The sequence below is a fragment of the Sinohyriopsis cumingii genome, chromosome 1 (genome assembly GCF_028554795.1).
Source record: "Sinohyriopsis cumingii isolate HCF-2022 chromosome 1, ASM2855479v2, whole genome shotgun sequence".
NCBI classification, from domain to species: Eukaryota; Metazoa; Mollusca; class Bivalvia; order Unionida; family Unionidae; genus Sinohyriopsis; species Sinohyriopsis cumingii.
Genome location: NC_142961.1, coordinates 96,978,032 through 96,995,467, shown reverse-complemented (window position 1 = coordinate 96,995,467; position 17,436 = coordinate 96,978,032). Strand labels below are relative to the sequence as shown.

The following is a 17,436-nucleotide window of genomic DNA, read 5'->3' as shown; positions in this document are numbered from 1 at the left end:
AGAACGCTGACCATATGACTTGGTTTTCATAGTGGGAATAATGAGTATATGATTGTCAGAAGAGGAGTGTAAGGATCTTGCTGGTGTGTACACATGGGTGAAGTCAGATAGGTATGTTGGACTAGAGTCCGACAGTGAAACGTAGCACAGAGAACAAATTTTGTGTTTGATTCTGGATCGAATGGGTAGCCAGTGTAGGGTACAGAGCAGCGGGGAGGTGTGCTCTGATCGTGGTACTCTAAGTATGATCCAAGCAGCTGTGTTTTGAACTTTTTGAAGTTTCTGGAGTAGATATTGAGATGAACCAGAGAGAATTGAGTTACAATAGTCCAGTCTTGAAAGTACTAATAAACACACAAGTGTTTTAGTGGCATCAACTGAAAGATATTTGCGAATTGTGCTGATGCGTCTCAGCTCAAGATATGCAGCCTTGCATATGTTCATGACATGCTGGTGCAATGTGAGAGTACTGTCCAGAGTAACACCTAGGTTTCGTACTGATTGTGTGAATTTAATGTTGGCATTGCTGATATTTATTGTCTGAGGTAAAGGATGTGAATGAGAAAGTCTTTGTGTTGTGATCAGAATGGCCTCAGTTTTATCATCATTCATCTGCAGCTTGTTACATGTCATCCATGATTTCACATCAGAAATGCACCTCTCTACACCTTGGATGGTAGCATCAACTTCAGTTGGGTGGCTAGATTTGTATATTTGGGTGTCATCAGCGTACAATTGGTGAGACACTGGATGATGATCTATGACACTTGAGAGCGGCTGAGTGTACAGAATGAAGAGAACAAGTCCAAGAACAGACCCCTGTGGAACACCACAACATAGATCAACTGGGCTGGAGTGTATTCCATTTGCAGATACAATTTGTGTCCTGTTGACCATGTAGGACTTGAACCACAGTAAGGCTGTATCATGAATGCCAAATACATGCTGGAGACGGTAAGTAATATATCATGGTCTATTGTGTCAAATGCTGCAGACAAATCAAGGAGGGTGAGGACTGTAACCTTTCTGCTATCCAACGCAGAGAGAATGTCATTAACTACTTTTAGAAGAGTAGTTTCAGTACTGTGGAGAAGGGCAATATGCAGATTGTACATTGCTAAAAAGACTTTGAATTTAGACGAGATACAAGCTGGGATAGAACAACCTTTTCTAAGATTTTTGATATGAATGGGAGATTAGAAACTGGGCAGTACTTCTTTAAATCGTTATGGTCTAGTGTTGGTTTCTTCAAGAGAAGCTTTACAATGGCAGTTCTGAAAAATGATGGGAATTCCCCGGATGAGAGAGAGGTATTAATAACATCAGTTAGTGAAGTTAATACTGGATCTAAGCACTCAAGCAGCAGTGATGTTGGAATTGGATCAAGTTCACATGACTTTGGTGCACTCTTCATCAGGATTGTACATACAAAATCCATAGAGACAGGTTCAAATGCTGCTAATGGTTGCCGCTCAAATTCAGTATCCCAACAGTATGGTGACGACGAGTCAATTGAAATTGTGTTGTCAAGCTTATCTCTAATGGTTTGTACATCATCTTCATTTAGAATGAACTAGACCTTGAAATGAATGCATGTGCATAGTTTCATAGCAGTTAGGGTTATGAGGAGTAACAATAACAGAGAAAAGGATATTGGATGATGGAAAACAGAAAACAGGCAATACCATAAGCTCTTCTCTCTATGACCAGTAGATCTATATGTAAAAACAAGAAAATACTAGGATTGTGTCCATAAGCTATGGGTGTAACTTACCAATGAAATATCACCTTAAAACTAACAGATGTCAGAAATATATGGAACAGAAGTCAAAGTGACCAAACTATTCTAATGACTGTTTAATACAAATACATTTGCTGGCAAAGTTATGCTAAAGTACATGCAAACCTGTGAATTTCAGTTTAACACAGAACTTAAACGAGGCATGAGTGCTGTACAAATTGTTAATACACCTTCATCAAGTTATAATGTATATGTCTACTGGGATGTACACAATGTAATGAAAATCTAAAAAACCCATAGACAACAGGCAACTAACATGTAATGAATTTATTACCTCATAAACTTCACATAAGTTTATTATTCAACGAGCAATACATAATAATTTCTTAACTGCCATTGATATCTCTTAACTGCCATCGTTTGAGTATACAGATGATAGCTTACAAACATCATGCTAGTTGTAGCAGTTATCTCTCTTGATCCAAACCAAAAATCATCTCCAGATGACAAGCAAATCAGCATTAATAATCAAAATCTAGCCTTCTTTTGTGGATAATTTATATTGATAAATAAACTGCAAAGTAACTCATTTGAATTTAATCAAAATCTTTTTTTCATATATTTAAATCATAAATTAAATATTAACACTTTACCGTTTGAAGGGGAAGTTTTTTGCCATTTTGTTTTCCCCAGTTGTATATTTCTGAGTTGAGTTCTTACATTCCACTAGAATAATTTCAACAGAAAAACTGGATTGTATATCCTGATAATTTATCATCCATATTCCTAGAATTTTGTTTATGAGGCAATAATAACATTGATGGAGACACATTCATATATTATCTTTCCAACACCAATGAAGGGGAAAGCACAGGTCATAGTGACCAAGTTTGGAATTAAAGATACTGTTCATATTTCATTGGATTTCCTCAACATAATTATTGAATGGGTATGAATATATAAAAGTGACACAGATGCAAAATTGAACTTAAAGTCTAAACACACCCTGATGCTGTACATATGCACAGAGGGACACATACACACTTGTACAAATCTTTAATACCCCAGACCCTAACTCCTTTAAAACAATTCATTTTAAACATTGAAGAAGCAGTTACCAAGAGACAGACACATGATAATTTGACAGGGTGTCTGGCAAATCTATTTTTGTTTTGTGTGGTTTACAGAGGCAAGCTTTATTAACAACATACCTGTTTATTGTTGGTATTTTGTTTCAAAGGTATTTACCACTATATTTGTACTGTCAGTATGGACTGTATGGAAATTCTTGTTGCTAATTAAACAATATCAAAAGCATGTTTTCATTTTCCAAGACAAAATACTTAAAAAAATTATTTAACATTCTTTTTACACAATGGCTGTATAAACGTGTGTGTGATTGGATTCTAACATAGCTTTAACAATATTTCAGTCAAATCGCTATGATGTCTGCAGTGTGGCAGTTTACAATGATGCCTAGCACTAGGGCATCATGTCGCAGACATGTAGCATGATGTCGCACCCAGTCACATTATCCTGACACCAGGCCGACCAGTCCTAACACTAACTTCTTAATGCTGAACACCAAGCGAGGTAGCTGTTAGTATCATTTTTATAAGTCTTTGGCATGACTTGGCCGGGGATCGAAACCACAACCTCCTGCATCCGAGGCAGAAGCTCTAACCACTAGGCCACCGAAGCAGTTGGCTATATAACTTACAAATTTATGTTTCATATTTATAAACCTTTTCTTACATGGTTGTCATGTACCACATATGAACCAATGACGTCTAAAAGGAATGTTAATTGTGCCAAATATTCTGGTAAAATCTGACATCTGGAAACTTTCTAATGTAAACACTATGACTTGTACATTGTGCCAGCTCTATTGTAAACTGAATCATTCCACTTTAATTACAGTGACAACTTATGCAATATTTACCATTGATAAAACAAATTCTTCAACTAAAATATAATTGCAGTATATTGTGAGATGTATCGCGGTATGAACAGAAACAATGCAGTATACCGAGACAAAAAAAATAGTAGTATGACAATAGGCATTTTGAATTGTTTGCATGCTACATTTACCTTAACTGACCTAGATGTTGGTCTGCCTGAGACAACAAACATAATCATATAATGAAGCTGCCACAGGGATGTGAAAACCTGTCAGCATGTGAACATTGTTCACAAACATCTTTGCGAGGTACCCCACCTTAAACTTCAACAGTAGGATATTCATTTTCAAGAGACTGTAAAATTAATCTGCATTTTTATGTCACCTTTTACCCAGCATAAAGTAACTTTTCCTGCAGAACAGGAAACTTTTCATGGCACAATGAAAATATTCTGATCACAGATCAGATCTGAAAAGCAAAATCAATGAGATTCCATTGCTTTTGTTTAAGTTTGGTGCTGACTTCCTATGATGATAAATACAAAGCTTTTTTATTCATGAATAATCAAATCAGACAAATTTGTTAAATACACTCAAAAGATGTATAATTTTTCAAATAAGTACCCAAAGAACCTTGATAAACTAATCAAATCAGGAATTGTATTTGAACAACAACATAAACTCAAGCAAGGTTATAACAAAATAATGAAAGGTCATTGTATGATATTGTGCAAGGAAACTTAAATTGCTGACTTTGAATGAGTTGTCAGTGAGTGAACCTAACAATGAAGACGTTAAAATGAGTTGTGAAGACAGTGACAGTCAATGTAACAATGAGTAAATTAATTAAAGATATAATTTCAGCATCATAATATAACAATGGCATCCATACTCAACTTCTACTATGAAATGTGCAATGATGCAGAAGTGAAGCATCACAAAAAATGGGTGAAATTCTCAGAAGCTATTGGAAAAAAAAAAAAATAATGTAAAAACTGTTGCAAAACTTTACAAGCACTCCACATTGTTTGAGGTGGTTGTATATAAACGTACAAAGTCCTATAAGATTTGTGTTGGTGCAGGACTTGATAACAGGGTCATTTGAGCACCATGTTAAAAACCAATTTCATGATCACAGACCAAGCCTGTTTATTTACAAAGGCCTGATTTAGAATTTGTGTTAAATCTAATGCAAAAAATATGATCAGTCACTTGATACTCTGTAAAACTCTAATTTAAAAGGCTACTTATTATCCTGATTAAGATACCACCCATACCTACAAGATAAAACAGCAGTAACTGGAAAAATCAATCAATTAGATAAAGTTTCTGCATATATATATAAAAAGTGAGCACATGAACTCTGTGGCAGAACATGCCATTATGAATACTGTAAATTCCACTTGCTCACATTACATGCATGTGTTAAATCAGAGTAAAGTCATATAATCAGATTTGGAGACCGCGCAGATCTGTTCAAGAGTATTACCCTGCACACAGGTGAAGATTCACTGAACGTATTACTGCAGAATAACCAGATGATGTTGTTGAGGAAAAAGAGGTCAATGAAAACATAGCAACTGAAGTGATTGTATATGCTATTGTGGAATCACCACCACACTCACTGTTGGCCTTGGTGTTCCTGGAATTATGACCACAGCAACTATTAGAGGTACACCTATTGGATATGATGGAGGTTATCAAAAGCAACTGATGTTTTGCAGGCAGTGCTTGCGGGTCAAATAATCTTGCTCTGATTACACTGAAATGTTTTTATTTGCAACTTCTTGTGGTAGCACAAAGCAGTCTTAATACAATTACCAAGCTGTACTCAATGGCTGTTGAGGATAAAATGATTACATGCCAGAAATGTTAAACCACCAGCAACTCTGTGCATTATTACAGATCTGGGGTATTAACAACCTGATTTACAGGCAGGAAAAATTAAATGTCTGCCAGTGTAATGCGGCAACTCATAAGAACTTCACTTATGGGGCTATACTCATATGACTTCAGGATTTGGAACCATAATCACCATCATTTATATCATAGTATGATAATAGCAGATTTATTGGTTACTGATCTCTGTTAAAGCCTTCTATCCTACATGACTTTCCCCTCACATGGGAGCCTCATGGTAGCTTTGTTTGGTGGGTTCACATGCACTCGTGTGATAATACGTTTAAAATACTTCTTGTGAAAAAGGGTAAAAGGGTTTTGACCTAGATCAATAAAAATTCCAAATGGCTATTATCATACTACTCAAATATTCATGGTACATAAATTATTCTATTTCAATCTGCAGTGTATTTCTGTACTAAAATGTATATCCCTCCCTTCTCCTGGTCATTGAAACTTGAACTGAAGAAAATAATGATCTACAGGACATATCTTTGTACAAAGGTACATAAACCAAAGGCCAAATGTAATGTGAGAAACTGACCAGAATGCAACACCTGATCAAAATTTATTAAGAACAAAAAAGGAGAGTACCTGTTTGGGTAGGTGGCTGGGTGGGATGTATTGTACTCAATAAAAGATTGTACATTTTCATGTGTAAACATGATCATTTTGTGTTAGACCTATACAAATTTAAAAAGCATGTCATCCTTTCAAATGATATAGAATGCACAGAGAAAAGATGTAACTTTGTATTTTGGTCTTATTCAAAAAGTCTGAAGGCAAGCATGGCAAAATGAACTTCAGTTTGAAAGCATATCAAAATTGTTGATGCTGGCAGCAAACAGAAAGAAAACTGCAAAACATGCTCTTTATGTATTTCTTACAATGGGGGTATAACTGGTGTGATGAAGAACCACTTGAAACATATTGACAAGACAGCCAATTACCTCTTTTAAGTCATGAGTGGTATGACAAGGACCAAAGTGAAATAGAAGTGACATTTTGAAAACCTAGCCATCATGTGTGATCATGATCTCTGACCACTCAATATAGCTGATGGGGGATTCAAAAGCTTTTATGTACATGTGCCAGGAAAAACAATTTCAAAATACGTTTTTATCCACTATTTAAGTACACAAGGAAGTAACTTTGAGATGAGCTATACTGCTTTGTTCAAGAGCCAAGCCAATGACTATACTAGTAGGGATTTTTTTTACACCATGCAAATTACTTTGGCTTATACGCTAATGCTAACTGATTTCCATATATCTGAATTGTTTGTAAATAATGAAAGTGAAAATTAAGAAAATGCCTGTAATTGTTTGCATGTAAGTTGAATCTGAATGTTCCTACATTATGTCTTTAAGGTAACATGATTGTGCTTTAACCTATTTTGAACAGAGTAGTCATGAAAAGCACATTTTGTAACTTATGGTCTACAACAAATGCTTATGAAATTTACACACCATCAGATTTTTAAAAAAATGGATATCCTTTAAGTCTGTGCGAAGTGTCGAATTTTGAACTGTACTGAACTTTAAAGTTGAATGCATTCAGCATTAAAATTTTATCGCATTTAAGCCAGAAAAGTCTTTGTGAAGGGTCACTTTGACCTTTCTTCTTTTCTCCCCCATGTCAGTGTTAAAACTTAAAAGGCTATATTTTATGACAGAGAGATTTGACCATGGGCACTGCTATGCTGTCCTGCGAATGTAAACATAACCGCTTGATAGGAACCCATGTCAAATTATGATTTTCAAACGAAAATTGATATGCCATACTTCACAGATTCTATGTTGTCTGAAAATCTGATGAAAGAAATGATTGTCTTGGTGAAAATTTATGAACCATGCCCTACGATTGGCTAGAATAAATTAAGGCATACACTTTAAGACAATGTGAATTTAAAGTGATGACCTTAGTCAAAATTCTTTAGTCTTCAAATTTCCTGAAAGAGGAAGATTACTTTTGGCTCCGAGGATGCCTAAAGAGAATAGTGCTTTCCTCGTTAAACAAGAAAGGGACCAGGTAGCTGTCTTGAAAAAAAAAGACAGGGTTTAGTGCTAGGATGCACAAGTTCTGAAAGAGAACAGCATTAAGATACGCAAATTTAATTTCACGTAATATTCTATTTTTTGGAGTGTTTGTTTTATGCAAATGTGTTTGATATGGGTAGGTTCCAGATTATGTATCATTTATTCAATTTCATGAAAATGTGTTGATGCAAGAGTTGTTATGCAATTTACCTTTTAATTTTACAGTTATTAGTTCATTGGTAGAATTGACTGCATGCGATCCAAATTTTCATATGTGTAGGATTTCACAGGGTTAAATGAAATAATTTCCTTTGTCTGTTAGGACGATACTGATTACTGTGAGTTAAAGATAATACCTATTTATATTTGATTTTGTAATGTTTAAATAATCTTGTTGGTTAGAGATTGCTGTGAGTTAGAATTTGTTAATTTTAAGCAATAGTAAATGAAAATGTAGTAGCATAGGTAAAGGAACATGGTAATGTTTGATAGGCTGCTCACATGGTAATTTATGACCTGTCGCTGTGAAGCGAGGGTAATGTAATACTGTAATAAGTCAGAATTTATGCAGTGTTCGGATAGTTATTTATGCATCTGAGTAACGTAAGTAAGGGAATGTATGTACTGTAGAAAGTGGTACATACATAGATTTAGGGGTAATTTTGTGCTTAAAGGAACATCTTTCTGAGAGATGGGACAGTCTGAAAACAGAAGTCTGAGAAGAAAAAAAGAAAGACCAGGTCAGAATAAAGGACCAGGAAGTCCATGAAGGGACGAAGCATAGAAGAGAGGAAGTCGATGAAATAGGAAGACGCTGATACACAGTCAAGGCAGGAAGGTGATGCAAATCAGTTGTGGATGTTGCACTCTTTTCACCACTCGTTATTATGATGAAATAAATCCAAACTGGACACAATTTAGATTGAATTGGCATTGCCGTTATTAATTTGTTTTGATTAAGTTTGTCATTTTTCTTGTCTAAGGGAGCTCGTATTTCTTTATTTCATCCCAATATTCTTGCTCGATTCTCTGTTGAAATTCTATTCTTTTTCACTCCCACCGGGATATAACATTGAGGGAGGTCATCCTCTAGATAACACCAGCCAAAACCAACTAACCCCCCCTCTTACTAAGAGGGCAACGTTACAGTCTGATTCTAGCTTTAATCTTGATAACACTAATATAGGTCCCCAAAAATGTGTTCCTGGTCAGCTGACCATCCCTGTTTTTTGCCTACCAACCCTAGCACTTTTTTCCCCCTGATGTTTTAAAAAAAAAGATTTAAAATAAAATTCCCAAAATTGATTTGTGCATCTAATTGTCTAATTGATCTGGTTTAGCCCAGTACCTGAAGTGCTTAGTACATTATATATACAAATCATTATAAAATACATAATGTTTAAAAATAATATTTATAAAAAAATACCTATATACCTAATTTTAAAACCAGTGCAATATGAAACACATTTTTTTCTGGCCTTATGAAATTATTAAAACATCGTAGATATGAGTATGCCTGTATTCTGTGATACACCATGTCTCAATAAAGTTTCCTGATACAGGTAGCAGTTGACGTTCTGTCAAAGTCTACGCAGACACTTGAATAAACAGGTAAACAAAGTTATAAAGAAATATGAATTATTGTGGAAAATACTTAACTAAACAGACTTTATCTATCGATATACATACTGTCATAAGTTCTACTTCTGTCATGGAAGTGGGTCAATTACTTTTAAACAGCATCATTTCATATTGCAATCATCATGTGAACATTTTAAAAAAATATTTTAAAGAACACACAGAAAGAAAAGTAAATGTTTAAATACTGACTTGGAGATGGATGTAAGTTAACTGAAATTCATAAAGCCCTGAAATTTGACACCTCTTCCGAAGATGCACCACATATTATACCCAAAGTGAAATGTACAATTGTACCCCACCATATATTTTACTCAAAAAGTGAACACTATAGATTTGACTGCAAAAAATCCCCACCCCAGTACATACTGATTGCTTCAAAACATAAGAGCCAAAAAAACACTCAACAAAAAAACCTTCACAACACAAGACAGGCATGTTTAAGGACAGATGGAAGGATTTATATGTAGTCTTTCAAGATCATACGTACTTGTTTGTCTGTCTCCATAACTGATGGCTTCTGCTAAAGGAGTCCACCCCTGTATGTTCTTCACTTTGACAGGTGCTCCATGGGCCAGCAGCAGGTGCACAATATCTGTAACAATAGCAAACAATATACATGTACTTTGGATTTTTCCTGTATATGCATGTGTAAAACAAACGTAATCAGACAAGACTCACCTTCTGCTGACAAGTGGTGAACTGGCAAATCAGGGTCTACTCTTATCATCTTACTTGTACTTTATAGAAATAGCACAGACCTGTACCTGCTGACTGAAGATAAACTGACAAATCAGAGTCTACTATGATCATTTTACTTTTGTTTTTAATAGCATATACCTGCACTTGCCAACATGCGATGAACTGACAAATCAGAGTCAAGTCTTAACAATCTTTAATAGCACAAACTTGGATCTTCCGTCACATGGTGAACTGTCAAATCAGGGTCAAGTCTTATTAATCTTTTAACAGCAAAGACCTTGACCTGCTGATACATTATGCAATGAAAGATCTGGATCTATTCTATTTGCATTTGTGCCTGTTAAATAAAGTTAAATATGGTATAGAGCACCCAAAGGATGCAGGTTTGAATTGTAGCATTGGACCGGCCTGGGTCAGCTGCTTGGTTTACTTGTGATGCTGTGCCATGAAGCACCAAACCAAATCCAAAACACCCCCAAAAATATAGTGCAATGGGATGAACCTAATGCCCCATCTTGACTACAAATTAAAGCTCCTGTTGAGTTCAGGGCCTATGCTATTCATCTATAGTAGTGGTGGGCAAACTTTCCAGTGCAAGGTCCGCATACACAAATTTACACCTTGTCACGGGCCGCATAGTTCATTAAGTAAAATAATTAATATTTGAAATAGCAAAAACAAAAGGTTTTTCTAAATAACATCATAATTAATTTTCAGTTGTTAATATGCTGTTAATATTTGAAAATTTAAACTTAAACTTAAACTTCAAAAGAAGCACATTTATTTGATAAACAGAGCAACATAAACAGAGTCAGTGCAAATGATGACTTGTTTCTAGGCCGCATGAAAACCCTTGGTGGGTCGCATGAAAGCCCTTGGCAGGCCACATGTGGCCCGTAGTAGTTTGCCCACCCCTGATCTATAGTCAGTCATAAGCTGAAGATACCAAATAGACCCTCATTCCTTACCGCATTATGCCAATATTGGACCAAGCCCATAAGTCCTGAAAATGTCTGTAAATAAAAACTGGAATTTGTGCTAAAATTTTAAGAATTTTGATCTTCTATAACTACAATCTGACAGAGGTTAGAATTTAGAGGTTAGAAAAAATGTTACAAGAAAATGAGTTTTATTTTTACCTCTACAAATATGGTTTTTGTCTCCACCTAAATATACCTAAACCTTTCCTTGGGTGCAATTCTCTCTCTCTCTTTATATATATATATATATATATATATATATATATATATATATATATATATATATATATATATATATATATATATATATATATACACACACACACATGTATATATGGGGCCCCAAGTGGCCAAGTGGTCTAAAGCGTTCTCCATTATGGATCACTGCCATCTCACCTCTGTCTGCGTGGGTTCAAGTCTCGGATTCAGCCAATGTGGGTATGTGAGAAAGCTTGCCAGTAGCTTCTCGTGGTCGGTGGTTCTTTCCGGGTTTTTTTCAGGTTCTTCCTCCACCATTAATACTGGCCGCCATGTATCGCCTATCATGTGCTGAAAAATGGTGTTAAACCCTACACCAACAACATGAATATATATTTTTATGCACTAAACAATAATTATTGTGCTGATAACATCATGAGCTGTTCAGACCTAATATATACATACTTTGCTGAAATGCTAAATTTCAGTGAGACTAAATAACTCTATAAGTATGATTTTTCTGTTTTGGAGTCTGAGTATGACTTCAGTTGTTTTCTGTTAGGAGAGTTTGGTGAAGAAGCCTGGCCCTACATACACAAAAAAATCCAAGAGAATTTCACAAAAAGCCTGACCATGTATTCACCAAGGCTGTCACATTTACAAATGTAATTAACATCATTTCATGTTAACTATGTCACTGTTATGAAACTTATCTTTTGAAAGATAAATAATGTGCATGACAAAAGTAATGTAACTTTATATCCAAGCCTTATTCAAAATGGATGAAAGTAAGCAAGGCAAGCAATCTCCAGTTTGAAAGTATTATAGAATTGTAGATGCCACCAGCAAATGGAAAGTTAAATATAAGCTGACTAAACATATGGTATAACGGTACCAATTGCGCAAGTCCAGGTGGGCGGAGCTTAAGGTGTTTGGAACATTGTATTCAGAATTAAAGAACAACACTAGCTGTGATTGGTGCATTATGTAAGAGTTGTACTTTCTGTTTGGCTTAAAAAAATGTTCAGCCTCTTGGCAACATGTGAGTTTGTGTTAATTTCTATCTAGATCATATTTTGTATTTTTTATGATTTTTTTAAAATATGGTACACATGGCTGAAAATGTGCTTGTTGTGACTAGATAACTCTTACCCCTGTCTAGTTCCAGTAGAGTTATCTCTCTTAAATGCAATGGAGTACCTGGTTATGTCATTGTCAAATTGACAATCTAGCATTGTTCTATATGGCAGTGTGTGACATGCATGCCCAAGTAGGACAGAAAGTATATTTATTTCACAGAACATTAGCATTGAGGTATATGGAAAAACAATTGGTACCGTGATACCTAAAGGAAAGAATAGCCTCACAGTGTATCCATAGAAACGCATACATGTGGGCGGCATTTATGAACTATACTAGTTTGATGTAGGAAAACAAATGTGTGCTGAACAGTTTTGGTCAAATATTGAAAGTTCTTTAAGAATAAAATGTATGAAATCTTCAGAAAATAGCACAAGTTGGCTTTGGATGGGGACTTTTGATAACTATAGCTATGATAGATATAGGTTTGTGTTACCTGATGCCTTTATGTATGTGATGTTACCTCCTAGATTGGAATGCATGCAACAAAATAAGTTATGGAAACATAATATAGTTGATTTTGGCCAAATATTGGCTATTTTACCTGCAAAAGATGAAAAATCATGTGTACAAAAACAGCTTTCTTGTTCTTGTAAGGCATGCCATAAACCAGGATAGAGAACACTCTAAGTACACTTGTAGAGAGATCACTTGTACCATGTGGGATGTTCTGGCATGAGTAATTTTTAGGTAATTTATTAAGGATATGGTATTCCTTCACACTTTGATTTGAATTGTCCTGCTCTAATTGTCCATTTTTTTTTACACTTTCCTGCTTTGAAATTGTTCATGTAGTTAGTTCAGTTCTCTTGCATTCCCTTTTGTTGAAGTAGCAGTGAATACCAACAAACAAGAACAGTTTCCTTAAGTCATCATTTCCCATTGGCACTTGTATAAGCCCAATTATAATCTACTATTGACTTTCAATTAATCTTATTTCTTTCTGTCAAGCTGCTCTTGTGGAATTTCCATGTTCGGTCCAACATTACAGAATGATAACCATTTTAGTCACACAGTGCGTATTCATTCCATTCAAATCCACACTGTTCTTGAAACTTTGCATCCCATCGCAAGAATCGAAATTGGCATGAGATGATATCTGCATGGTTATGGAAGGCTGCACTCTACATGCCGGCATTGTAGAAAATATGAACTATGTGATATGAAAGAGCTGCGTCATCTTAGAAATTAAAATTACATGACTCTTGAGGTCTCCACTAAATATAGGAGTCTAAATGTTAGGTTCTCACTTTATCAGTAATGTATTTTGAGATAATTTAATTGCAATGAAGTTAATACAGGTTGTTGATGAACTCATCTATATTACATGGATACTGTATTAGAGGTTACCACACCTTATGTATATCATTCAGTTATCTCCCTTACACCAGTCATAACATTTCAAGGAAATAAAATCTCACATTTTCAGTGACTGGTTATGAAAATAAAGAGAAGATTTGTGAAGTATTATATTAGCCCTCAATCTTGATGCAAATGTAAGTAGAAGCAATTTAATAATTTCTCACAGTAAAGTTTACAAGTTAAAAACTGATAAGGTATGTTCTGCTTGGATCTGAGATAAGTTTATCTCTATCTTATGCCAATTATTATTAAATTCTTATGTAGAAGAAATATACTTTATATGTATCTATATTATCTAAATTATTCACCCTTTTATATTAGATGGAAATGAACACAACTTCACTTGAAATTTGGGTACCTGTAAGGGATGTTATAGCACAGTTGCCTTTGGGCTGTCCTTGGACCTGTTGGGCCCTGCCCCATATATTTGTCCAAGGTAAGGTCATCAAACTTTCACTTCTCATTTCTCGCATTGCTGATTTTGCCTCCTTTAATTCCTTTATCATAAGCTACCTCTCCCTTTTAGATAAACACTTTCCTCCTGTTTTTAACTCCATTTGATGTGCTATACTTAGTGTTTATATTTGGCATTTTTCTGTATTTTATTCCCCTAATTTCACCCCCTAATCCAACATAACCACTTATAAGCTGTGATTTACTATATTTGGTGACTGACTGGCTTATTGAAACAATTTTATTCACATTACAAAGGAGGAAAGCTTACTATTTGTGTTACAAAGAGGATGGGTAGGTGGACCTTTGTGTGAGGACTGGTGGTTAGTGACCTCTTGTATCTGCAGATAGTGTAAAGTGGTCAAAGCTTATACTTTATAATAAGATTGGGTCATGTCCACCGGTCTCTGATGTTAAGTTCTGCACCTACCAAACAAATATAAATTCCTTTCTTTTAGGTGAATTGTACATTTTGAAGTAGGACAGGTACATACTATTTGGTACATTGATCTTTGACCTAGTTATTACATAATATGACATAATGTGATTTATCCCATATCACCTATGTGAAGTTCAATAAGTGCTGATATGAATAAGATACAACTCATAGTTGAAAGAATTCATTTTATTTCAAAAGATGATTTTGATGGTGAAGCAAAAGTATGAAAACAATAGTTCAAACAGCTCAATGACATTTCTATACACATTCATATAAGACATAGGCTAGTACCTCATCAAATTGTTTTTCACAAGTGAGACTAAGTATATTTGTTACTTATACAGTCCCGAACTATTTCACAGATTATTGGAAAAATTAAGGTTTGCTATAGGTATAACGGTACCAATTGCGCAAGTCCAGGTGGGCGGAGCTTAAGGTGTATGGAACATTGTATTCAGAATTAAAGAACAACACTAGCTGTGATTGGTGCATTATGTAAGAGTTGTACTTTCTGTTTGGCTTAAAAAAATGTTCAGCCTCTTGGCAACATGTGAGTTTGTGTTAATTTCTATCTAGATCATATTTTGTATTTTTTATGATTTTTTTAAAATATGGTGCACATGGCTGAAAATGTGCTTGTTGTGACTAGATAACTCTTACCCCTGTCTAGTTCCAGTAGAGTTATCTCTCTTAAATGCAATGGAGTACCTGGTTATGTCATTGTCAAATTGACAATCTAGCATTGTTCTATATGGCAGTGTGTGACATGCATGCCCAAGTAGGACAGAAAGTATATTTATTTCACAGAACATTAGCATTGAGGTATATGGAAAAACAATTGGTACCGTGATACCATATGTTCCCTACACTAAGGGTAGCACAGTGTGAGGACTAGCCTCTTGAAACATACAGACAAGTTGTCTGATAAGGGAGCATATAGCCTCCAGCAAAAGAGTACTCATCCAAAAACTGATTACTATATTTAAGTCACCGGCATTATGTTTAAGTGAAGTGGCACAGCAATGTACTGAGAAACTAGCCATCATAAATGAGTGTGATGTCTCCGACCACTAACTATGCATGTAGTTCAGTGGAAGGTTTTTCAAAAGAAAAACATTTTCCACATGTGCTCCTGTCTGCTATGCAAATATACTATGAGCTAGTAACTTTTAAAATGATCCCACCACTCGATGTGACAGCCAAGAAGCTCAGACTATACCAGGTGGGTAGGGGGTGGTTGTGTATGCAGTTATGTCATGCATAATGTTTGCAAATATGTTAATTTTTAACTGTTTTTCCTATATCTGAACCGTACATCAATAATGAAAGAAAAAAACTAAGAAATTTTTTGCTAGCTTGAAAATTCTAGTTGACATTCTGTCTGCAAGTTAATATTGTTGTGGGCTTAACTTTCTTTAACAATGTAGTCACAGATGACAGTCACCTTGTAACCTTTGATCTTTATATGCAACTGTTTAAGAACTTTATAAACATGCACAGATTCAACTCAGCTGAGTATGGGAGCTTAAGTCTGGATACCAAAATACATTCCATATTGCTAAGTTTCTCAATACATGTAGCAGTGGGGCTTTTTTGTGGTCAAATTTCAAGAAAAACTTAGATAAAAAGGTAAATGGTGTTATCAAGCAATCTGAATTATCGTGGAAAATAATTATTGTTGGACTTAATTAAGAACACATTACTTTTCTTATCAACATCCTTAATGAAAACAACTGACATTAGCCTGGCCCCATATTCACAAAATCTACTTAGAGATCTTCATGAAGAAGCCTGGCCCCATATTCACAAATCTACAAAATCTATTTAGATATCTTCATGGCCCTGTATTCACAAAAACTACTCAGGGATTGTCATTAAAAGCCTAGCCCCGTATTCACAAAGTCTCCTCAGGGATTGTCATTAAAAGCATGGCCATGTATTCAAAAAAACTCCTCAAGAAAAACGTCATGAACAAAGCCTGACCAGATAGTCACAAAATCTCCTCAGAGATCTTCATGAAGGAGCCTGGTCATTTCACTGGCACTTCACAAAAACTCCTCAACTAAGTGCACATTCAAACATAAATACTGTACCTAATGTGAAAGACTTTCATGATGAAAATGTCCAAATCTTAACAATACTGTTAATTGTGATAACCTTCACTCTTTTAATATATCACCAAGTGTTTCCAATATCAGCTACCAAACCATTATGTTTACTCAAGTTGGGGAGTTTTATGATCATAAGGCCAGGAGTCATAAAACTTGAATGACTGTGTTTGTGTCAGCCAATCACAAAGAACATTACACTTGTAATGTTATGTTTGATTGGCTAAAAATACAAACATAAGAGATTATAAAAAGAGCAAATTAGAAAAAATAATTTTAATTAGATTGTTGTAACTCAAGGTTAGAATTATAAACTCCGTGACCCATTTTCACTAAATAATTCAAAATGTCTTAACAAATTTAATTTTTGAAAACTTCCATACTGCCTTACTGGTAACATGAATTTCTCACAGAACATTCAGCAGACATATAATATCCTAAATTCTCATGAGAAGAGTCTTTGACAACTTACTATAATATGCAAAATTTCTCAACATTATTTTTTTTAAAAACAAAGATTTCTAGGTATTCAAAATTAAAGTGTTTTACATCCATTCCAACATTTCTTCGTCTGACACAAGTTCTGATACTATCTTGAGTATTATTAAACAGATATTCTAAACTCTAAAACCAAGGTGAAAATTTCAAGAAATTAGTGAAACTGGTGCTCAATCTGGGTCAGGCTGTTCGCACTTAGGTGTGCACTCAGTGTTGTTCTACCAGATTGTCTCACCACTTTCTGATATCTACACTGAGCAAAAAGTTGCTAAAGGTCTATGACTGTCACAGACAGGTGTCACTAATGTCTTCTTTTATTTTTTTCTTTTGTCCAAATAA

General features: G+C 35.0%; 1 protein-coding gene across 2 annotated transcripts in view; it reads right to left on the bottom strand.

The window, feature by feature from the left end:
- LOC149807394 (ankyrin repeat domain-containing protein 13C-like) overlaps positions 1 to 17,436 on the bottom strand; it is a 113,886-nt gene that overhangs the window by 70,234 nt on the left and 26,216 nt on the right. For both annotated transcript variants that reach the window (XM_089966224.1, XM_089966232.1), the window contains exon 3: positions 9,708 to 9,812. In XM_089966224.1, the coding sequence (XP_089822350.1) occupies positions 9,708 to 9,812 (105 nt within the window). The remainder of the gene's footprint in view (positions 1 to 9,707; positions 9,813 to 17,436) is intronic.